The 24,494-nt window shown below is 45.4% G+C and overlaps 1 protein-coding gene across 3 annotated transcripts in view; it reads right to left on the minus strand.

Moving 5' to 3' along the window:
- The window catches only part of tmem71 (transmembrane protein 71), a 52,102-nt gene that overhangs the window by 9,252 nt on the left and 18,356 nt on the right, over window positions 1-24,494 (minus strand). For all 3 annotated transcript variants that reach the window (XM_072570126.1, XM_072570127.1, XM_072570128.1), the window contains 6 exons: window positions 14,362-14,534; window positions 11,214-11,408; window positions 4,670-4,745; window positions 4,510-4,574; window positions 4,333-4,400; window positions 349-373 (listed from right to left, as the gene is read on the minus strand). In XM_072570126.1, coding sequence (XP_072426227.1) covers window positions 350-373; window positions 4,333-4,400; window positions 4,510-4,574; window positions 4,670-4,745; window positions 11,214-11,408; window positions 14,362-14,534 — 601 coding nt within the window. In that variant the 3' untranslated portion in view covers window position 349. The remainder of the gene's footprint in view (window positions 1-348; window positions 374-4,332; window positions 4,401-4,509; window positions 4,575-4,669; window positions 4,746-11,213; window positions 11,409-14,361; window positions 14,535-24,494) is intronic.

Here is a 24,494-nt window from a genome sequence, read left to right on the forward strand (position 1 = left end):
TTTATATAACACAGCAGCATGAAATACAGGTAGATGATGTAATAATACTCATTTTGTTACTGTCTGTGATCTTTTTCTCCACCTCTCCACTATAAGTTCACCATCTTTGCTGGTGGTGTTGTCCATATAGCACAGAAAATATACCTTTTTTTGCAAACTTTCTTCGTTTTTGATTAACTCTGTCCATTACCAACCATAAGAAAAACAAAATTACTCTTTACCTTATTATACACAAGCTTTGGAATTAGTTGCTGAGAAAAAACACCTCTGAAACACTAAAAACATCTTAGATACATCTTAGCAAGATCTATTTGCCTAGAAAATAAATAAAATGCTATTAAAATTTACCTCAGTCTTGTTTTGTTCTGATTTCCTTTAAAAAAAAACACAGATTAGTTCAATAAAAACGACAATTAATGTAGGACCTTACTTTTCTATTACATAATATTTTATATGACTGTGACAAAGGTGTCCTTGCCCTGTCTATTTTTGTCATTTATTCTTTTTTTAGAATCTATTGCTCATCCCTAATTTCCCTTGAAGCAGCTTAGCCATTTAAGAAGATAATTAAGAATCTAACATATTGCTGTAGATTTGGCGACATATGTAGATTAGGCAAGAGCAGCAAAAATAAATTAGTGAGCCAAGTAGGGTTTTATGACAACTGATGATAGTTTATGGTTAACATGATTGAGATTACAGTTTCCAGAATTGTTAATGGAATTCAAGTTCCATGAGTTGATCTGGTGGTTTTGGAATCATGTTAATCGGTAATGGAGAACAAGGAAATGGCACAGCAATTAAACAATGACTTTAGTTCAGTCTTCACCAAAAGCCCTTAAAGAAGAAGAGTCAGTACAGACTGCCAAAAGGCCTGATGGTTCTGTGGCAATTCTGTTATTCTTTGTATGCAAAAAGGCGGTGGCCATTTCACATTTGTGTGCACATCTGGATGAGTCTGTTTCATGTGTCTGTTTACCAAAGATGCACTCAAAAACAAACATCGAATTAATGACCCTGTTTACTCTTCCTGAAACTTATAGGTCTTCTAATGCAAACGGCTGTCAAGAGTGAGATACAGCATTGAACTGTATATCACTTGCAGTAATTTCCAATTCGTCATGTTTTGGAAAGCACTGTCAAAGAATATGCATTGAGTAACAAGACAAGGGAGCACTGAGAATATGCAGTGAGTAATTTCAGCCAGAGATAAGAAAAATTTCTTCAGGGTGGTAAACCTGAATAGATTGGTTTCAAGGGGTTTCAAGGAGTAGGAGGACAGACCTGGAGTATGGTGTTGAGATACAGGATCAGCCATGGCCATGTTTAATGGCAGAGAAGGCTTAATATGTCAAAAGGCCTGCTCCTACTCCAATTTTCTGATTTATATTTCATCTGCCCTAATATCATATCCTATATTTGGTTCGATACTGCACTTTGGTACATTTGAGGGCATTCAGAACTTTCATCATTGCAGCATTTTTACTTTCAATTTTGTTCTGAAGTAAAGGACATCTGCCAAGATGTATTCATATATAAATAGAATAACGAACCATAATATCATTGCTAAGTGACGTTTTGTATATTTAAACCTTTAGAACTTCAGGGGGCTGTTCAGACAGCAGAGGATGTTACTAATGCAGAAACTGTACCACTTCAGGAATAAAAAAAAGGACGAGGGGTCCTGCTACTCCTAGCCTTCTTCCTGGCTGCTATTAGACAGATGAATGGACTTTCTAGCCTCAAATAATGCTGATCTTGCTAACGCAGAACTTGCCGAGAGCATGCCCTATGCAATATAACCTGTATGCCTCTGTCTGAGTCTTTTTGGTCTGTACATCATTGCGTACCATGATCTGCTTGTACTATTTGCAAACAAAGCTTTTCACTGTACCTCGTGACAATGGGAACTTTAGCACTTGGCTTTTTAGACCTTTTGTGCTGTAATGCTGAGTTGAGCTTCCCCTTGACAAAATATATCTTGTGAGTCAATAAAACAACATGGCATTCCTATGTTAACCTTTGCGCCAATCCTGGTCACTGGCTGGAAGGCCCACACAAACCTAGCAGTTCCACTTTAACTCTGCTACCAAGGCATGCTGCTAAAATCCAAAACAAATGCCAAAACTGGAACCTAGCCAATATACCTCAAGGCATTCAGCCAATAACCTCTGATACCTCTGCCGAACAAAAATTGAGCAATGCTGAAAATGTGTTGCTGGAAAAGCGCAGCAGGTCAAGCAGCATCCAAGGAGCAGGAGAATCGACGTTTCGGGCAAGAGCATTTCTTCAGGAAAAATTGAGCAATGCCAGTTTTGAAATGGCCGCGACAATAAGGTGGGGGGGACACTTCCTGATTTCCACAACTCCTTCTGTGAAGTGATTGTAATATCACAGAGACCTGAGCTCTCATTTAAGAATATTCCATTTTGTTCAGGAGTGTCTGTCAACTCCTTTAATTATCATAACTGAAACAGTTAGATTATCTCTTAATCATCTCTGTTCAGGGGATCTAAACCTAGTCTCTGCAATGTGTCCTCATAATTGAACTGTTTTAGCTCTGCATAATTCTCATATACGTAAACACTACACTCCCCACTATCCTCATTCCTTTTATATTCGTATTTTTAGAAATTTATTTTAATGGTCATTTTATTTATGAATGGAGGAATAAAGGAAGGTACAGTGTTTATTCTTAATGCTTTAATTTAACTTGCTGATGGGGGATGAGAATGCAAGTACGATTCTCACATTGAGTTTAATGGGACAATCTGATCCACTTAAGTTTCACTGAAAGATTCACTTTCAAAACCGCGACTTCAATTTTAAGCCAGGAATTGCCACTGCTCAGAGTTCTATCCAGCTATAAATGTAATTACCACAGCCTTGTTTCTTTTGGGAGTGAGCTGAATCAGCATTTATTGCCTATCCCTAAATGCCCAAGAGTGGGTAATAGTGAGTTGCCTTGTTGAACTGCTGCAATCTTCAGAGTGTAGGAAATTCTAAAGTTTTGACCCACTGACACTAAAGGAACATTTTTCCAAGTCAGATTGGTGAGTGGCTTGGAGAGGAACGTGGAGGTAATACTTCCTGTATCTGGTACTCTTCTTCTTTTAGATGGAATTGGTCATGGGTTTGGAAGATGCTGTCTGAGGACCCTCGGTGAGTTATACCAATGCATCACATTGATGGCACACACTGCTGCCACGGAGTGAAGTACATAAGTGTGGAAGTTGGTGGATGAGATACCAATAAATTGGGCTGCTTTAACCAATATGGTTTTGAGTGTCTTTAGTATTGTTAGAGCTGAGCCCATCCAGATAAATGGGGGTTGAAGGACAGGTGGTTGGGGAGGAGTAGAGAGCAAGAGAGAATGGAGAGCAGGGTAGTGGTATATTCTATCATGCCCCTGATGTTGAACAGGCTTTAAGAATCAGGAGCTGAGTTATGCACTGCAGGATTCCTGATCTCTGACCTGTTCTTTTTTGGGGTCACAATATTTAAATGGCTAGTCCAATTCAGTTTCTGGTTAATGGTGACCCTGGGATGTTGATAGTAGGGGATTTGGAATCGTAATACCACTTAATGGCGAGAAGCAACAGTTAGATTCTTTAATTAGCATTGGCCATTATTTGGCTTGTGTAGTGTGAATGTTACTTTCCACTTGTCAGCCCAAACTGTGATGTTGTCCAGGTCTTGTTGCATTTGAACTTGGATCATTTCAGTGTCTGATGAGCCACAAATGGTGCTGAACATTGTTCAACCATCAGCAACAGCCCCACGTCTAACATTATGAAGGAGGGAAGGCCATCTGGTCCCCTTGAGAAAAAGGCCAACATGGCCATTTCTTTTAATCACTTTGGCCCCATTTCTGTTTTCATTCAATGGGATGTGAGCATCAATGGCTAGGCCAACATTTTTTGACCCGAGGTCAGTCAACCATATTACTGGGTCTGAAGTCACATGTCTGGGAAAGGCAAAATGGGAAAGGACTTTTTCCTTCCCTGAAAGGAATTAGTGAACCAGCTGGGATTTTATGACAATTGACAGTAGTTGCATGGTAGCCACTTGGTTACCATTGATTGACTTATGTACGTGGGCCATTCACAAGCCCATTGCTCACTCACTGCTTCTAGTTTCTCATCAATAATTGAACTTGTTGCCAACAGTAACAACAGAATGGAATAACTGGTAAATCCGGGAGCTCAAACTCATAAGCCATGTTTGGGATTCAAGTACTCTACTCTACTGCTCATCTCCTGCAATCCCTATCCTTTTGGAATTAAATTACCAGTGGTCCCAAACTAAAATATTTGCAAATTGCTGTCCTACCTCAGATTGTACATGGTCCAAGATATTGTGAGATTTAATAAAGCAGGGATACGCAGATTTTGCTGTGTCTGTTTAAAGGGGAAAAAAAAAAGATTGTGAATTAGAATTCAACTTCTCCAAAAGCCTGTTTTTAAATAAAAACCTTTCCAAGGGTGGTCTGTACGAAATATCACTTACGCAGCACAGCTGCAAACACCAGCATAGTCATGAGTAAGGCAGCAACCACTCCTCCAAGAAACCACCTGTTCAACAATAAACACACCCCACTGATGGTCAAAGAGCAAGTCACAAAACTCACGGTCAAAATCCACCTTCAGAAATCTCAGAATTACCATACCTTGCAAACACAGCGACACATATTGAGAGGACCAAAATGATCAGATGAAAGAAGAAATTCTTGACAGTCATAAAATCTGAAATAGAGCCAGTAAAACACTTTCAGTGAGCGGTACAGGTAGTAGAGGAGGTTTCAATTGCAAAGAAGTGCTCATCTAAATGTAGCATGAAAAGTTATTCAACACAGCTATTAATTATGGAGATCAAACTGTATTTCACAAAGTTTATAAAGGCATCTTCCCATCTCAAATTCCATGTCCATCAGGTTCTTGATTTCATTCTTGTTGTCAGGCAATAAGTATGTACCTCGGGCAAATGAGAAGACATATAAAAATCAAATACACAATGTATTTGGTCAATTTTGTAGCATCGTCTTTCTCTTTACAACTGAAATCTCACTATTGTGAGAGTAACAGTGTAAACCGAGTTTCAGACCACAAACAGGTGTGTTAATTTTTCTTACACACAGAACACAAAGGAAACACTCCCATTAGGGTCTGAAGAAAACCTCTCGCCCTTGCTAATTGTCAGTAGAAGGATTAAAAGTGACTGCTTCCAAATTTGGACAAGAGTCGAGATGATTGGAGAATTTCCTTGTCAATCACTCCTGGAGATTACTTTGATAGAAGTAACTGAATTTTGTATTTTGATTTTATAATATAACTATATTTCACTCATTGATTTTTTTTGCTGGAGAAATACTGTTGCTATGCACATTGGGATTATTTAATGTTGTTTCTGAGTAAATTAAAGGTCAAACTGCATCTTCAACTCCCTTTAAAACTGTGTCCATTTTGTAAACAAGTCAGAGCGAATGATACAGAAAGGTCTCTCAAAAGAAAGGTGGCAGGTAGGTGCCCATGCCCCCTGAAGTGAAAGATTAACTTTCAGGTTACTGTTGCAACCAAAGCGGCAAAAATAAATCTTAGGGGCATTAAGACCATCAGAAAATAGAAAGATGGTAATTTTCGGGATTGGATTACAAAGAGAATGCTTACTCTCTAATGGGTTTGGAAAGGTAGTTCATTGTGAATGATGGAGAAAGTAAGGACAGCAGATGCTGGAGATCAGAGTCTGGAGTGTGGTGCTGGAAAAGCACAGCAGGTCAGGCACCATCTGAGGACCCGGAGAATCAATGTTTCGAGCATAAGGCCTTCATCAGGAATGGGGCTTATGCCCGAAACATTGATTCTCCTGCTTCGTGGATGCTGCCGGGCCTACTGTGCTTTGCCAGCACCACACTCTCTACTCATTGTGAGGGTGCCAACATCAGGCGGCAAATTGTGGCACCTTTCAAGATTCCTTCCAAGAAATCGCAACACAAATAAAGTCATAGAGTCATAGAGATGTACAGCATGGAAACAGACCCTTCAGTCCAACCCGTCCATGCCGACCAGAGATCCCAACCCAATCTAGTCCCACCTGCCAGCACCCGGACCATATCCCTCCAAACCCTATTCATATACCCATCCAAATGCCTCTTAAATGTTGTAATCGTACCAGCCTCCACCACTTCCTCTGGCAGCTCATTCCATAGATGTACCGCCCTCTGCGTGAAAAAGTTGCCCCTTAGTTCTCTTTTATATCTTTTCCTTCTCACCCTAAACCTATTCCCTCTAGTTCTGGACTCCCTCACCGCAGGGAAGAGACTTTGTCCATTTATCCTATCCATACACCTCATGATTTTATAAACCTCTATAAGGTCACCCCTCAGCCTCCGATGTTCCAGGGAAAACAGCCCTAGTCTATTCAACCTCTCCCTATAGCTCAAATCCTCCAACTCTTGCAACATCCTTGTAAATCTTTTCCGAATCTATTCACGTTTCACAACATCCTTGTTCCCACTTTTTTTTATTTCAAAAATATACTTTATTCATAAAATAATTTGATGGTCTGTACAGTTGGACATGCCATACATTTGTAAACATTCCATTTGTTTGCATACCGAAACAGAGTAATCATTCCTATTTACAGGTCTGTACGATTACATTTTTAGCTGAGGCGTCAGTGGAGCCCAAATGACTGCGCGGGCCCCCTGTTCTTCTTTAGGCAGGCCGATGTTACACGGTGGTCTTTCCCCACCGCGCCTTGGCGGCAGCTGCCCCAAGCTTCAGCGCGTCCCTCAACACGTAGTCCTGGACCTTTTCGCTACTCGTTGGATGCTGCCTGAACTGCTGTGCTCTTCCAGCACCACTAATCCAGTACTTGGAATGTGCCAGTCTGCAACTCTCAGTCGGGGTCAACTCCTTCATCTGGAAGATCGACAGGTTTCGGACCGCCCAAAGAGCATCCTTCACCGAGCTGATGATCCTCCAGGCGCAGTTAATGTTCGTCTCGGTGTGAGTCCCGGGGAACAGGCCGTACAGCACGGAGTCCCGCGTCACGGCGCTGCTCGGGACGAACCTCAACAAGCACCACTGCATTCCTCTCCAGACTTCCTCTGCATAGGCAGATTCCAGAAGGAGGTTTGTGACAGCCTCGTCCCCCCCGCAGCCGCTTCGAGGGCAGCGTGCGGTGTGGCAGAGAGTCCGGGCGTGCATGAAGGATCTCACAGGCAGAGCCCTTCTCACCACCAGCCAAGCCACGTCTTGGTACTTGTTGGAAAGTTCTGGCGATGAGGCATTCTGCCAAATGGCTTTGACAGTCTGCTTGGGGAACCGCTCGACAGGATCCGCCCTCTCCTTTTCCCGATGGGTCTCAAGGACGCTACATGCTGACCACTTCCTGATGGACTTGTGGTCAAAGGTGTTTTTCCTCATAAATTTCCCCATGAAGTACAGGTGATACAGAACGGTCCAACTACTCGGAGCGTTCCGCGGCAGCGAGGCCAGGCCCATCCTTCGCAACACCGGGGACAGGTAGAACCTCAGTACGTAGTGACACTTGGTGTTTGCGTACCGGGGATCCACGCACAGCTTGATGCAGCCACACACAAAGGTGGCCATCAGGGTGAGGGTGGCATTGGGAGTTTTTTTTCCCCTGTTGCCCAGATCTTTGTACAGCGAGTCCCTTCGGACCCAGTCCATCTTTGACCTCCATATAAACTGGAAGATGGCCCAGGTGACTGCAGCACAGCTTCTGGGAATAGGCCAGACCTATGCCACGTATAACAGCAATGACAGTGCCTCACACCTGATGACCAGGTTTTTTCCCGCGATGGAGAGCGACCGTAGCTTCCATCTGCCCAGTCTCTGCTTCACTTTGCTGATACGCTCCTCCCAAGACTTGGTGCACGCCCCAGCTCCCCCCCCCCCCCCCCCCCCGAACCAAATACCCAGCACCTTCAGGTGGTCAGTCCTGACGGTGAAGGGGATAGAGGATTGGTCGGCCCAGTTCCCGAAGAGCATGGCCTCGCTCTTGCCTCGGTTTACCTTGGCCCCCGAGGCCCGTTCGAACTGGTCGCAGATGCACACGAGTCTGTGCACGGACAGCGGATCCGAGCAGAAAACAGCGACGTCATCCATGTACAGGGAGGCCTTAACCTGCAGGCCCCCGCTGCCAGGAATAGTTACCCCTCTCAGGCTCGCATCCTTCCTGATGGATTCGGCAAATGGCTCTATGCAACACACAACCAAGGCGGGTGAGAGGGGGCATCCCTGCCTGACTCCAGATCTTACAGGGAAGCTATCTGATTCCCACCCATTGATTGAGACTGCACTGACAATGTTGGTGTAGAGCAGTCTGATCCAATTTCCGATTCCCTCCCCAAAGTCCATTTTGGAGAGGACATCCCTCATATATGTATGTGATATCCTGTCAAAGGCTTTCTCCTGGTCCAGGCTGATCAGGCAGGTGTCCAACCCTCTGTCCTACACGTAGGCGATCGTATCCCTAAGGAGTGCAAGACTCTCAGAGATCTTCCTGCCCGGTACAGCACAGGTTTGGTCCGGGTGGATCACCGATCCCAGAGCAGACCTGACCCGGTTGGCGATGACCTTTGACAGAATTTTATAATCCGCATTCAACAGTGAGATCGGTCTCCAATTTCTAATTTCCTCCCTCTCCCCCTTCCGCTTGTAGATGAGGGTGATGATGCCTTTCCTCATGGATTCACTCATGGTACCTGCCCGAAGCATACTGACATACACCTCCAGCAGGTCCTGGCCGATCAAGTCCCAAAGAGCGGAATAAACCTCGACCGGTAAGCCGTCGCTTCCGGGAGTTTTATTCTTTTCGAAGGACTCGAGGGCCTTGGTCAGCTCATCCAGAGATAGCGGCTGGTCCAGCCTCTCTCGTGTTCCGTCATCTAGGACCTCCGTGATAGAGGACAGGAACGACTGGGAGGCCGCGCTGTCGGTTGGCTTCGAGTCATACAGGCTGGCGTAGAAGGATTTGCTGATCCTCATGACGTCAGCTTGAGATGACGTTACCGAGCCATCTTCTTTCTTCAGGCCGCTGAGCACGGAGCTCTCTTTGTGCACCTTCTGGAAGAAGAAACGTGAGCATGTCTCGTCCTGCTCCACCGAGCGGACCCTGGACCGGAAGATTATCCTGGAGGCCTCCGAGGCAAAGAGCGAGGCTTGCTGGCCCTTCACCTCCTTGAGGTCCTCCGTGACATCGACCCCCAGCATCTGCAGCAGGAGCAGGTTCTGCATACTTTCCTGGAGCTGGGACCGTTTTCCCCGCCTCTCTCTCGCCTCCTGGACACCTTTGAGGATGAAGAACCTCTTGATGTTCCCTTTTACTGTTTCCCACCAGTCCGCTGGAGACTCAAAGAGGGGCTTCACGGTTCTCCAACATGTGTAGTCCCTCTTGAGTTCCTCAATGTTTGCCGGGGTCAACAGCTTAGTGTTCAGTTTCCACGTTCCCTTGCCCGCCCGCTGCTCGTCCTGTAGGTGACAGTCGGCCAGCAGGAGGCAGTGGTCAGAGAAGAACACCGGCTTGATGTCGGTGGATCTGACCGAGAGCGTTCGGGACACAAAAAGGTAATCTATCCTTGTGCGGATAGACCCGTCTGCCCGTGACCAGGTGTATCTACGCTGCGCTCCATCTGCAGGGGTGCTGAAGACGCCGTGTAGCTTGGCATCTTTTACCGCGTCAAGTTTACTGTCCCCCCCACCGGATTGTCCATCTGCATCAATGATGCAGTTGAAGTCTCCGGCCAGAATGACCGGCCTGGACGTAGCCAACAACAGTGGAAGCTGCTGCAGGACGGCCAACCGTTCACTCTTACCCACTGGGGTGTACACATTAATAGGTCTCAGGGGAGCATTCCTGTACATGACGTCGGTGACGAAGAGGCGCCCGCCCACCACCTCCTTAACCTCGGAGATGGTGAAGTTGCCTCTTCGCAACAGGATACCCAGGCTGGAGGCGCGGCTATCGTTGCACCCCGACCACACTGACGGCCCATGGGCCCACAAGCTCAACCATCTCCTGTAACTGCTGAGGTGCGGTATCCCACACTCCTGCAGAAAAAGGACATCGGCTTTGATGTTGGCCTAGAAGGCCGTCGTAGAAACACATCGCGTAGCCGATTTGATGCTACGCACATTGATGCTGGCAATTCCTATCCACATTTTAACAGTTTACGAGGTTACCAGTGTCCATTAGCTGCTGGTCTTGCCTCTCTAGGGCAACTGTGTGCATTCCCATGGTGACAGCAAACTGCTGGACCCTCCCAGGGCTGAGGTAGTTGTCCGGCTCCACGCAGGAGTCATTTCCTCGCTCTGGTGTCTTCAGGTCGGGCCCAGGGTCCGCACCGTCCAGTTCTCCATCTGACACCGGGGCTGTCACTGGGACGCTGCTCCCAGTTACCTGGAGCTATGGGCCGGTGGGTACCCCTTGGTTCTCACCGGGTAGGGGGAGGCCTACACCCACCCCCTCAGAGGGATCGTCTTTTCCTTCTTGGGCGGTGCTGCCCTCCTTTCTCCCCACGGCGCTCTGCCTCTTCCTCCGGTGACGACCCTCCTTGCGCCCGTCCTCACCCTCGGAGGAGCTGCCTGTATCCTCGTTGTGTAGGTGTCGCTTCCCCCTTTGCCTGTTCTTCCACTCTATCTGGATGTTGCCATTTTGTTGGGATCCCAGGGAGAGGTGGCCACAGTGCCTGCTCATTTCAGACAGGTTTCTATAAACCACAGTTCAATGATTGCATAATGGTATCTGAAAATTGCATCAGGATCTTATGTGCACATTGCGCTCACTCCCTTTATTGACCTTCAGTGTAGAGTGACCCAATCCTCAGAAAAGGAGCTGTGCTAGCCATTTATATTCTTTCCACAATCACTTACTTGCATCTCACATCCACAGAGAAGTCAAATGATTAGCAAATTGGGTCAGTGCTCACAAGTGACATGTTAGTGAGGACTGACAAGTAAAATAGCTTGCTCCTCTCAGTGAGGACATCAGAGTTACTCCACTCATTAACCTTCCACCAGCAGTAGTTCAAATCAACGCGATACTTCTTTAAGAAATGTAGGGAGTGCAAGAGAAACTCAGCACTTTTGGCAGCAGATGCAGACAGAGAATTAAAGTTCTGAAAAGTCACACTGGATTCACCCTTTTTACAATGCTTTTGTCATATACATGTGGAAACATTGTCTCACCTGGACCTCTTGACATGTTATTGAGGGAGCACTTTGTAGGATGTAATGATGAATGAAAAGGAAGTTCAAAAAAGGCTCCTGTTGATTTGTTTATCAATAAACTTTCTTTGGTGCAGGCTTCAGTATCAACGAGGGGCAGATTCTCTTCTGATAACCAGGATCGACCAGTGGTGGTCGAGTCAGCACTGTTTCCTTCTGAAACACAGAACATTTTAGCACTTTCATCATGTGCCCAGCTTCTTTTTTTGAAGTTGTAACATTCCATTTTCCTTTTATGTCACAATTTATTCCAACAGAAGGAATGAAATGAAAAATGTTGGAAAAGGAGGAAATCAAAAGTCTGAACAGAAAAAAATGTGGAACAAACAAAACAGCGAAAAGGTACCAGCTCTCTCATTAGAGAAAGAGACAGAGCCAACTGGTGATTTAACCTGAGGCTCACCCACACTTCAGGGGACAGGAAAGATTGAGAAGGAGAATCCTTCAGGGTAACAAATGGAACAGTGCCAAAGTGAGAAAAGACTGTCACATAACTTCAGTTGAGATTCAAAAAGATCTTGGAACTTAAGTCCTGAGGAAAAATTGCCACCTGAAGTATTAGTCACTTTTCTTTCTTGAGACACTGAGGCAGGAATTTGATTCAGCCCATTTTCAGAATTGAAATAGGTTTGTGCAAGGGGAATACATGCCAGAAAGCCGAGGGTTGAGGCTGACCTGAAACAGGGGCTCAGGCTTCACTTGAACGTTCATGGTGAGCTGCCGATACAAATTGGCCATTCAATGGCTGCTCACCGATTACGTAAGGACAAAACTGAGGCCACAGTCTCTTCAACTGTGCTGTTCAAGAAGGAGCTCCAAAGGGGTCACAAGACTAAAATATCAGGGACATTTTTAGATTTTGAATTCCAAAATATGTTTCAGAAAGGAAATAAGATTGCAGATATAAATTCAGTGCTCTCTGTCAATGGCCTGTGTGGTGTCCATGAAATACTGCACATGTGGAATGTCAAATAGAGAGACAGACATAACAGGAAGAGATAACAAGGGGTTTGACAATGTCAGAGAAAATGAGGACTGCAGATGCTGGAGATCTGAGTTGAAGAGTGTGGTGCTGGAAAAGCACAGCCAGTCACGCAGCATCCGAGGAGCAGGGGAAATCAATGCTTCAGGCATAACTCCTTCATCAGGAATTAGGCTTGTGGGCCGGGGTAGTTAGAGATAAATGGGAGGGGGTTGGAAGAAGGTAACTGGGAATGTGATAGGTGGATGAAGGTGAGGGGGATGGAGAGTTGGGTGGAGCGGATAGGTGGGAAGGAAGACAGACAAGTCAAGAGGACGGTACTGAGTTGGAGGTTTCGGACTGGGACAAGGTGGGGGGAGGGGAAATGAGGAAACTGGTGAATCCACATTGATTGCACGTAGTTGCAGGGTCCCGAGGCACAAGATGCCTTCTCCTCTCCTCATTTTCAGACAATTGTGCTTTGTCCTTTCAGGATATATAAAAAACAATTTAAAGCAGACATATCTTGTTTCTATGTGCTCCTACGAGAAGATTTGCCAGTGAACTGCAGTATCTGTATGTAATAGCCTGGGTTCGAGTAATATTGTTCTGTGAAGTATTTTTGTTCACATGCAAAGCAACCACCCACTTCTCACTCCAGTATTGAAGGTAAAAAACACTCTCTCTCGTTGAGAGCTAGACACTAAACACAAAGTAACAGGACAAAAGGATTTGAACTAACTTTAAAAGCCAAGAATCTCAAAAATCAAGTGCTTAACTATTAAAATTCCACTAGCTACTCTTCATAAACAATCTAGACAGACTGATCTGTACAGCTTTTATTATTTCTTGGATTCACTTCTCATTCATAATCTATGAGTATGTTGCATTATGAACACGTCTTGCACTGGGGAAAAAAAAATCACTCTTTTGCTAGCCCAAGAAAGCCTGGTCAGATTGGCCCTTTGTAAAACAAGTTCATTCTGTGTTGGAGTAAGGCATGCACAAATTAACACTGTTGTATAATACCATATTATCTTGGGAAGCCTCACACCACATCTGGTTGTAACAAAGGAGAGTCATCATAGGAGTTAGGAGCAGGCCCTTCGAGCCCACTCTGCCATTTGACATGATCATAGCTGATCTTATCCTGGTCTCAACTTCCAAGTCTCAGCCTCACTCTCCTGCCTGCCCCCAATAGCCTTTACCTTTCTTTTCATCAGAAGCATATCTATTTTTTTCTTGAATCTGTCAACTGATTCTGCCTCCACTACTCTGGGTCACTGTATTCCACAGATTCACAACCTTCTGAGAGTAGTTTCTCCTCATCTCAGTTTCGAACCTACCACCTTTCACTCTGTCCTACGACCTCTTGTTTGATACTGTCCCAAATGGGGAACATCTGTTCAATGTCGACCTTATCCTTTAGCACTTTATGTACATCAATCAGATATCCCCCCTCATACTTCATGAACTCCAGCAAGTACAATCCCAAGCTATTCAGCTGCATCTTATACAACAGCCATTTCATCCCTAATGGGAATCAGTTTAGCTCAGTTGGCTGGATTGTTGGCTTACAAAAGCAGTCTGATGCCAATAGTGTGGTCTCAATTCCCGTCACTGGTTTGAGGATACCATGAGGGACTCTCCTTCTCAACCTCTTCCCTTGTCTGGTTGCCCTCAGGTTAGATCACCTGAGAGAGGTGATCTTTAATGAGAGAGCAAACCCTATGGTCTGATAAGACTATGGTGACAAAACAAAATGTCCCTAGAATCAATCTGGTGAACCTCATCTGAGCTGCCATGACATTGTTCCTCAAGTCAGGAAACCAAAACAGGGCATACCAATGCCTTATGTAACTGAAACAACACTCCTCTGCGTTTATAACCCAGTCCTTTTGCAATAAATGCCAGGTTTACATTTACCCTTCTCATAATGTGCTGCACCGTTTCTTGTGTTTTCTCTCTCTCTCATTTTATTTATGTCTTGGTGAGGAGTTCAGTTGTGGTAAGGGCATCAGCAGCAGCAAGTGAGCCCAGTGCTGACTCGTTGCGGCAGTGTTGGAGGTGGGTTTGGGGCAGGCTAAGTTTTTTTTAAATGACAATTGGGCTTTTTTTTATACTTTTGCAACTACTGAAACAATGTACCTTGATTGTTACTAAAACTGGAGTCAAAATCACTTCCTCCATCAATCCAAGAGGATTCTGCAAGAGGACATTCAGTTCCACTGAAAAGACTGCTATTCAACCAGGAACTGGAGGAGTCAATCGAAAAAAGACTTGCAAAGGATCGACGAACCTTCTTCTTCCGGCGGAAAATTCTGCAAAGTTAAAAAAGGTGTTTTTTTTAGGAAATAGCATATGAAATATTATACTGCATTCTTTTTATTGATTAAAATTTGCTATCTACCAATTCCTACATCTCGTGGGTAGGACTGAAAAATAGTTTCTGTAACAATGTCTGTGGCTCATCTTGCATCATTTAACATTTTCTGTCACTTATTTAATAATTTGCATTTTGTTCATCAATCAGAGGGAAATGAATGCTGGGAGCCGTCGTTACGCCCATTTCATCCACCTGGTGGCATTGTAAAGCAGTTCCAGTGAAACACCGCAAAACTCATCTGTCCTGTCTCAACATGCTTAAAGCCAAACCTTATCCTAAACTCAAACCTAACCCTGAATTTTGACTCCAAATATTGACTGGCAATACTACAGTTTGAGTACTTTAGATGGGTCAGTTTTTGTCCAGTGTGTGCAGGAGGGCTTCCTGACACAGCATGCAGACAGGCCAACAAGGGGCAAGGTCATATTGGATTTGGTATGGGTAATGAACTCAGCCAGGTGTTAGATTTGGAGGTAGGTGAGCACTTTGGTGATTGTGACCACAATTTGGTTATGTTTACTTTAGTGATGGAAAGAGATAGGTATATACTGCATGGCCAGAGTTATAGCTGGGGGAAAGGCAATTATGATGCGATAAGGCAAGATTTAGGATGCATCAGATAGAGAAGGAAACTGCAGGGGATGGGCACAATTGAAATGTGGAGCTTGTTCAAGGACCAGGTTCGGCGGGTCCTTGATAAGTATGTACCAGTCAGGCAGAGAGGAAGTTGTCAAGCGAGGGAGTCGTGGTTTACTAAGGAAGTTTAATTTCTTGTCAAGAAGAAGAAGGCGGTCTATGTTAGGATAAGCTGTGATGGCTCAGTTAGGGCGTTGAGAGTTACATGTTAGCCAGGAAAGACTTAAAGGGAGAGCTAAGAAGAACCAGGAGGGGACTTGAGAAGTCGTTGGCAGATAGGATCAAGGAAAACCCGAAGGCTTTCTATAGGTATATCGGGAATAAAAGAATGACTAAGTAAGATTAGGGCCAATCAAGCATAGTAGTGGGAAGTTGTGCATGGAGTCAGAGGAGGTGGAGGAAGTGTTAAATGGTTACTTTTCATCAGTATTCACACTAGAAAAAGACAATGTGGTCGAGGAGAATACTGAGATACAGGCTACTAAACTAGATGGGATTGAGGTGCACAAGGAGGTGTTAGCAATTCTGTAAAGTTAAAAATAGATAAGTCCCCTGGGCCGGACGGGATTTATCCCAGGATTCTCTGGGACATCAGGGAGGAGATTGTCGAGCCTTTGGCTTTGATCTTTATGTCATCATTGTCTACAGGAATATTGCCAGAAGACTGGAGGATAGCAAATGTTGTTCCCATGTTCAAGAAAGGGGAGTAGAGACAACCCTGGAAATGATAGACCTATTAGCCTTACTTTGGTTGTAGGTGAAGTAGATTAGATTACATTACAGTGTGGAAACAGGCCCTGCGGCCCAACAAGTCCACACCGACCCGCCGAAGCGCAACCCACCCATGCCCTACATTTACCCCTTACCTAACACTACGGGCAATTTAGCATGGCCAATTCACCTGGCCCACACATCTTTGGACTGTGGGAGGAAACTGGAGCACCCGGAGGAAACCCACGCAGACACGGGGAGAATGTGCAAACTCCACACAGTCAGTCGCCTGAGGCGGGAATTGAACCCGGGTCTCTGGCGCTGTGAGGCAGCAGTGCTAACCACTGTGCCACTGCGCCACCCACAAGTGTTGGAAAGGGTTACAAGAGATAGGATTTATAATCATCTCGAAAGGAATAAGTTGATTAGGGGTATTCAACAATATTTTGTGAAGGGTAGGTCATTCCTCACAAACTTTATTGAGTTCTTTGAGAAGGTGACCAAACAGGTGGATGAGGGTAAACGGTTGATATGGTGTATTTGGATTTCAGTAAAGTGTTTGATAAGGTTCCCCAAGGTAGGCTATTGCACAAAATACGGAGGCATGGGATTGAGGGTGATTTAGCGGTTTGGATCAGAAATTGGCTAGCTGAAAGAAGACAGAAGGTGGTGGTTGATAGGAAACATTCATCCTGGAATTCAGTTACTAATGGTGTACCACAAGGATCTGTTTTGGGGCCACTGTTGTTTGTCATTTTCATAAATGACCTGGTTGAGGGTATAGAAGGATGGGTTAGTAAATTTGTGGATGACACTAAGGTTGGTGGAGTTGTGGATAGTGCTGAAGGATATTGTTGGTTACAGAGGGACATAGACAAGCTGCAGAGCTGGGCTGAGAGGTGCCAAATGGAATTTAATGCGGAAAAGTGTGAGGTGATTCACTTTGGAAGGAGTAACAGGAATGCAGAGTACTGGGCTGATGGTAAGATTCTTGGTAGAGAGATCTCAGCGTCCAGGTACATAGATCCTTGAAAGTTGCCACCCAGGTTGATAGGTTTAAGAAGGTATATAGTATGTTAGCTTTTATTGGTACAGGGATTGAGTTTCAGAACAATGAGCTCATTTTGCAGCTGCACAAAACTCTGGTGCAACCGCACTTGTCGTATTGCATACAGTTCTGGGTACTGCATTATAGGGAAGACATGGAAGCTTTGGAAAGGGTTCAAAGAAGATTTACAAGGATGTTGCCTGGTATGGAGGAAAGGCCTTATGAGGAAGGCGGAGTGACTGGAGGCTGTTTTTGTTAGAAGTTTGAGAGGTGACTTAATTGAGACAAAGATAATTAGAGGGTTTGATATGTTGGATAGTGAGAGCCTTTTTCCTCAGATGGTGATGGCTAGCAGGAGGGGACAGAGCTTTAACAGAGGGGTGATAGATATAGAACAGGTGTCAGAGATAGTTTCTTGACTCAGAGTAGTAGGGACGTGGAATGCATTGCCTGCAACAGTCATAGATTCACCAACTTTAAGAGTTTTTATATGGTCATTGGATAGGCATATGGATGAGAATGCTGCATTAGTGGTGCTGGAAGAGCACAGCAGTTCAGGCAGCATCCTTCATCAGGGGGCTTTTGCCCGAAACGTCGATTTCGCTGCTTGTTGGATGCTGCCTGAACTGCTGTGCTCTTCCAGCACCACTAATCCAGTATTTGGTTTTCAGCATCTGCAGTCATTGTTTTTACCTATATGGATGAGAATGGAATAGTGTAGGTTCGATGGGCTTCAGATTGGTTTCACAGTGTCGCCACAATATTGAGAACCGAAAGGGACTGTACTGCACTGTAATGTTCTATGCTCTATGTTCGAAACTAAATTGTAATTACCAACCCCTTGTACGTCCTACACTTCCCTCAGCACCTATTCTGTGGCTGTGATTTGATGCAACTTGCAGACATGAGCAAAGTCCAAACCCAGATCTACCCAGGACCCTTGCAGCCAACAGGTGGAGAATCTTTTCATTTTGTTAACTGAATTTGAATGAGAGTTCACTGTCAAAATCAGTTTTTCTGCATCTCACCCTTCTTTGCAGTGTCCTCAATGACTCAGAATATTTTCCTGTACACCTCAGGCACCTGTCTGTGTGGAGTTTGCACATTCCCCCTGTGTCTGCGTGGGTTTCCTCTGGGTGCTCCGGTTTCCTCCCACAGTCCAAAAATGTGCAGGTTAGGTGGGATGGGTCTGGGTGAGTTGCTCTTTGGAGGGTTGGTGTGGACTTGTTGGGCCGAAGGGTCTGTTTCCACACTGTAGGGAATCTAATCTAATCTCACACTTTCTTTCCATTCTTTGGATATAAGTGTTAGGGGTTGGGCCAGCATATATTGCCCATTCTTAATTGCCTAGAGGTTGGTTAAGAGTCAGCCATATTGCTGTGAGCCTGGAGTCACATGTAGGCGAGACTAGCAGTTTCCTTCCCAAAAAGAAACCAGGTGGGTTTTACCCTGATAGTCAACAATGATTTCATGTTTGTCATCAAATTCAAATTCTATCATTTTCCATGGCAGAATTTGAACCCAGGTTTCCAGAACGTGACTTGTGTTTCATGATTTATAACAATAATACCACTAGGCTATCACCTCCTCAAGGCCAGTCATTGAGTTCACCAACCTCCCCCTGTCTGACATCTCTCCTGACTCCTATCTTGGCCAAACAGGGTAGTAGCTAAATGCCAGCACTCCTCCAGGTGTGCAGCCCACTTTGAAAGTTAGCACAAGGGATGCTGGTCTTAGGGCAGATATCTGGCAAGCGGCATGTTGCTCCAGGAACGTTGTGTGGTAAACCAGAGTGAAAATTGGATGGGATACTCACTGTAAGTTAGGGAACCATGTGGACTGCACTGGCTCAAGGAGAAGATCCACTATTACCACCTTCTCAGGAGCAACCAGGGAGGGACAGAAAATGTCAGCTTTATCAGCACAAATAAAAAGTTGATTTGATTTCTTGTAACTGGTTATATTTATCCTTTAGTCCCAATGCCTAAACATCCAACTATTTTATTTAGATTTCTTAGCTGGTGCTTGTCTGTCAGTATTAGAGTTTCCCATGACTTTTGAAACCATCTTTGAATGTTCCTTGATCTAGGTGACAAATGGTGAGAACTGCTGATCCTACAGGAGGATGCCAGGATGGTGACACTGGTTCTCTGAGAGTTGGGTGCCAATGTCCATTGTGAGAGGGTAAATATGGCTGGTTCTGGTGCATCATGCCCCACTCTGCACACTGCCAGTGGGCAAGATGGAGATCATTCAGATTAGGCAGGTCTGGAATTGCTGAGAACTGCTCTGGTTTCCATGTCAAGTTTTCCTGACAGTTAGTTTGGCAAATTTAGTAAGATTGCAACTGGCCAACAGTGTGGCAATTGGGTTTTTACAAGGCATTTAACAAGTAATAATGTGTCATAATCATCGAGTCTTACAGCATGAAAACAGACCCTTCAGTCCAGCTAGTGCCAATTGAAAACACTCTGCTGTCAAGCAAGGATCTCATCACGTTACTTCAGAAAATCAGGATGGGGAGTGATTTGAAGATTGAAGTTACAGGTGTGGTGTTCCCACGTATCTGACAACCTTGTCTGTCTAGACGGTTGTGGCCATGGGTCTTGAAGTACTGTCTGAGGAGCGTCATTAATGGAGGGAGTGACTGTTTGTGGATGTGGTGCCAGTCAAGCGGGCTGCTTTGTCCTGGACGGTAAGAGAAAGGGAGGACTGCAGATGCTCGAGATTAGAGTCAGAAAGTGTGGCGCTGGAAAAGCACAGATCAGGCAGGATGGCGACACAGGAATGAAGGGCTTATGCCCAAAACATCGACTCTCCTGTTCCTCAGAGGCTCCTTGTCCTGGATGGAGTCAAGCATTTTGAGTATTGTTGGACCTGGGCTCATCCAGGTGAGTGGGAAGTATTCCATCACACTCTCGACTTGTGCCTTGTAGATAATGACAGGCTTTGTGGAGTCAGGCGGCCAGACTCCTCCCCTCTGACCTTCTCCTACAGCCACTGTAGTTTTAAGGCTGGTTAATGAATGACAATTCTCCTCAGATACAGAACCAAGATTTTTTTTTAAAAAAATTGAAACTGAAAATGTTTTTCAATGTAATTAACTCAGAAATTCTTGGGAATATATCTTTAGGTTATATTCAAAATATTATAATAAAGGAGATATTTAAATTAAGCTCACTTTTGTTCCTTTATGGAGTCATCTACTCAGTTCAGCTGAAGCATGTTCTCAATTCTTGGACCACCATATTTTAATATTTGGTAATCAAAGTTATAAGCAAGGGCAGGTTTAGTTTCACATTCAAGCCAGCTATCAATGAACCTTTCTCTGCTCGTCACCGTTTCTTCTGTTCTCCTACTTTGTATTGCCTTGACCTGCTGCTCCAAGTTTCCATTTCTCTCCTCCTTCATTTCCTCCTCAGGTCTGTCTTAATCCTTTGTGATCCCCCACGTAACTCTTCTATCCTATATGCTTTCTTCGTCCTGTTCCTTTGCAGCCAAGTGAGCTACCTCTCACAGTTCACATCTTTCAAGATTTGCCAAGATCTGTTTCTTTCTGGTATCGGTGTTTCCGTTCACAGGTGGATTTAATTCCACTTAAACAACTTGCAAAGACAACACACAGCACACTCTTCCGTCAAGAGATCTAATTTATGATGTCGTATGGAGGTGATCGGGATGGGACCATTCTCCACAGCAGGTTCCCTACCGCCGATTAGCCACTGCCCTTTGACCGCCGAGGACGCTTAGCCACTACCCATTGGCCACTGAAGATGATTCGCCACTGCAAGTGTTTGTAACTCATTTTTATACATAAACCAATAAAATGATATTGATTTAAAAAAAAAAGAGGTAAAATAAATACGTAGCATGTAGTTGTATAAATAAAGGGGACTGAGAATTATGAAAAACAGGCAGGAGGGAATATAATCAGTATATAACGACCCCAGTGGAGAAACGCTGGTGGTAAACCGGCAGTGGGTAATCGGCGGTGGTGAATGCGCCATGGTGAATCGTCATCAACCCGGAGGTGAGATGTCTAAGATGACCAATAACACCATTGTGAGCCTAAGAAACTCACTGGGAATCAGTACAAGGTGATACTCCCCTTGATTCTCTGGCTGCTAGAGAAATAACACTGACTGAGGAATCAGAGTCCACACAGTGTGGAAACAGGCCATTTGGCCCATCAGGTCCACACCAACCCTCTAAAGAGTAAACCACCCAGACCCAATTCCCTACCCTACATTTTAGCCCTGACAGAAGCATCAGTTTACACATCCCAGAACACGATGGGCAATTCACCTAACACTTGCACATCTTTGGATTGAGAGAGGAAACCCATGTAGAGAATGTATAAACTCCACACAGACACAGTCACCCAAAGCTGGAATCAAACCCAGGTCCCTGGCACTGTGAGGCAGCAGCACGAGCCACATGCCATCGCAACATTGTTAATAACCTGCTTTGATATCAAAACGAGGTTCAGGAGATGCACTGCTGAATGCCAGATGTGTAAAGCTTTAGGCACTGAAAATACAAAACTGATGCTCTGTATACAGTGACTGTAAAATCAACCCACAAAGACCTATGAAATAATATAAGACTAATCACCAAGTCAATGCCTCTTTTAAAAGGGTATCAAATTAGTTGCCTTTTAAAGTTGACAATAGATTAAAACTGCCTATCTGACCATCTACTCCACTGTTGGAATGGAGTCGGTGGTCAAATCTTTAAGCTCACTCAGTTATTGTGAATTTTGTACTGGAATTCTCCAGTCGTATCTCACTGTTCAAGTTCAGTAGTTTGCTTGTTTCAAGCTGATCGATATCTCTCATTATAACAAAGACATGTAGCTGGTCTCTATTTTGTACAAAACTCAATACTATTATATATGGAATACAGCAGTTTTATACGTTTAAACTGGCTGTCTAATTATACACACAGCATTTTCTTAAATACCTAGCCCCAAGTTGGTAACCAAGACACTGCATGAAACCCCTGAACTCTTCCACGACGGGAAATGCTAATTTAGTGAGATGGTCAGTATGTCACTTCTATAAATCATTTGGATGTAAATGTAGGAGGAACAGTTAGTTAATTTGCAAATGATACCAAAACTAGAGGACATAAATTTAAAAAATGAGGGGAAAGATTAAAAAGGGACCTAAAGGAAAAACTTTTTTCACACAGAGGGTGGTGTGAGTATGGAACGAGCTGCCAGAGGAGGTAGAGTGAGCTGGTACAATTACAACACTTAAAAAAAGGTACCTGAATGGGTACATGAATAGGAGGGGTTTTGGAGGATATGGGCCAACTGCTATCAAATGGGACGAGGTCAATTTAGGATATCTGTTAAAATGGGGATAAGAATTGCCAGTTTCAATGTGCATAGCATCAAATCAGCTACGTGATGTGTTTCTACGATTAGCCTTCCTGGCCAACATGAAAGCCGATGTCCTGTTGTCTGCAGGAGTGTGGGATACCGCACCTCAGCAGCTACAGGAGATGGTCGAGCTTGTGAGCCCATGCGCCGTCAGCGTGGTCGGGGGGCAATGATAGCCGTACCTCCGGCAAAGGGTATCCTGTTGCAAGGAGGCAACTTCACCATCTCGGAGGTTAAGGAGGTGGTGGGCGGGCGCCTCTTCGTCACCGACGTCATGTACAGGAATGCTCCCCTGAGACCTATTAATGTGTACACCCCAGTGGGTAAGAGTGAACGGTTGGCCGTGCTGCAGCAGCTTTCACTGTTGCTGGCTACGTCCAGGCCGGTCATTCTGGCCGGAGACTTCAACTGCATCATTGATGCTGATGGACGATCCGGCGGGGGGGACAGTAAACCGGACGCTACGTCCAGGGCCCTGACGGACACGGTAAAAGACGCCAAGCTGCACGACGTCTTCAGCACCCCTGCAGATGGAGCGCAGCGTAGATACACCTGATCACGGGCAGACGGGTCTATCCGCTCAAGGATAGATTACCTGTTTGTGTCCCGATCGCTCTCGGTCAGCTCCACCGACGTCAAGCCGGTGTTCTTCTCTGACCACTGCCTCCTGTTGGCCGACTGTCACCTACAGGATGAGCAGCGGGCTGGTAAGGGAACATGGAAGCTGAACACAAAGCTGTTGACCCCGGGAAACATTGAGAAGCTTAAGAGGGATTACGCAGGTTGGAGAACCGTGAAGCCCCTCTTTGAGTCGCCAGCGGACTGGTGGGAAACGGTAAAAGGGAACATCAAGAGGTTCTTTATCCTCAAAGGTGTCCAGGAGGCGAGAGAGAGGTGGGGAAAACTGTCCCAGCTCCAGGAAAGTATGCAGAACCTGCGCCCTGCTGCAGACGATGGGGGTCGATGTCACGGAGGACCTCAAGGAGGTGAAGGGCCAGCAAGCCTTGCTCTTTGCCTCGGAGGCCTCCAAGATAATCTTCCGGTCCAGGGTCCGCTTGGTGGAGCAGGATGAGACATGCTCACGTTTCTTCTTCCAGAAGGTGCACAAAGAGAGCTCCGTGCTCAGCAGCCTGAAGAAAGAAGATGGCTCGGTAACGTCATCTCAGGCTGACGTCATGAGGATCAGCAAATCCTTCTACGCCAGTCTGTATGACACGAAACTGACCGACAGCTCGGCGTCCCAGTCGTTTCTGTCCTCTATCACGGAGGTCCTAGACGACGGAACACGCGAGAGGCTGGACCAACTGCTATCTCTGGATGAGCTGACCAAGGCCCTCGAGTCCTTCGAAAAGAATAAAACTCCTGGAAGCGACGGCTTACCGGTCGAGGTTTATTCTGCTCTTTGGGACTTGATCGGCCAGGACCTGCTGGAGGTGTATGTCAGTATGCTCCGGGCAGGTACCATGAGTGAATCCATGAGGAAAGGCATCATCACCCTCGTCTACAAGCGGAAGGGGGAGAGGGAGGAAATTAGAAATTGGAGACCAATCTCACTGTTAAATGCAGACTACAAAATTCTGTCAAAGGTCATCGCCAACCGGGTCAGGTCTGCTCTGGGATCGGTGATCCACCCGGACCAAACCTGTGCTGTACCGGGCAGGAAAATCGCTGAGATTCTCTCAATCCTCAGGGATACGATCGCTTACGTGCAGGACAGGGGGGTGAACACCTGTCTGATCAGCCTGGACCAGGAGAAAGCCTTTGACAAGATATCACACGGGTATATGAGGGATGTCCTCTCCAAAATGGGCTTTGGGGAGGGAATCTGCAATTGCATCAGACTGCTCTACACCAACATTGTCAGTGCAGTCTCAATCAATGGGTGGGAATCAGATAGCTTCCCTGAAAGATCTGGAGTCAGGCAGGGATGCCCCCTCTCACCCGCCTTGTTTGTGTGTTGCATAGAGCCATTTGCCGAATCCATCAGGAAGGATGCGAGCCTGAGAGGGGTGACTATTCCTGGCAGCGGGGGCCTGCAGGTTAAGGCCTCCCTGTACATGGATGACGTCGCTGTTTTCTGCTCGGATCCGCTGTCCGTGCACAGACTCGTGTGC

The sequence above is a fragment of the Chiloscyllium punctatum genome, chromosome 5, assembly GCF_047496795.1.
Source record: "Chiloscyllium punctatum isolate Juve2018m chromosome 5, sChiPun1.3, whole genome shotgun sequence".
Classification (NCBI taxonomy): domain Eukaryota; kingdom Metazoa; phylum Chordata; class Chondrichthyes; order Orectolobiformes; family Hemiscylliidae; genus Chiloscyllium; species Chiloscyllium punctatum.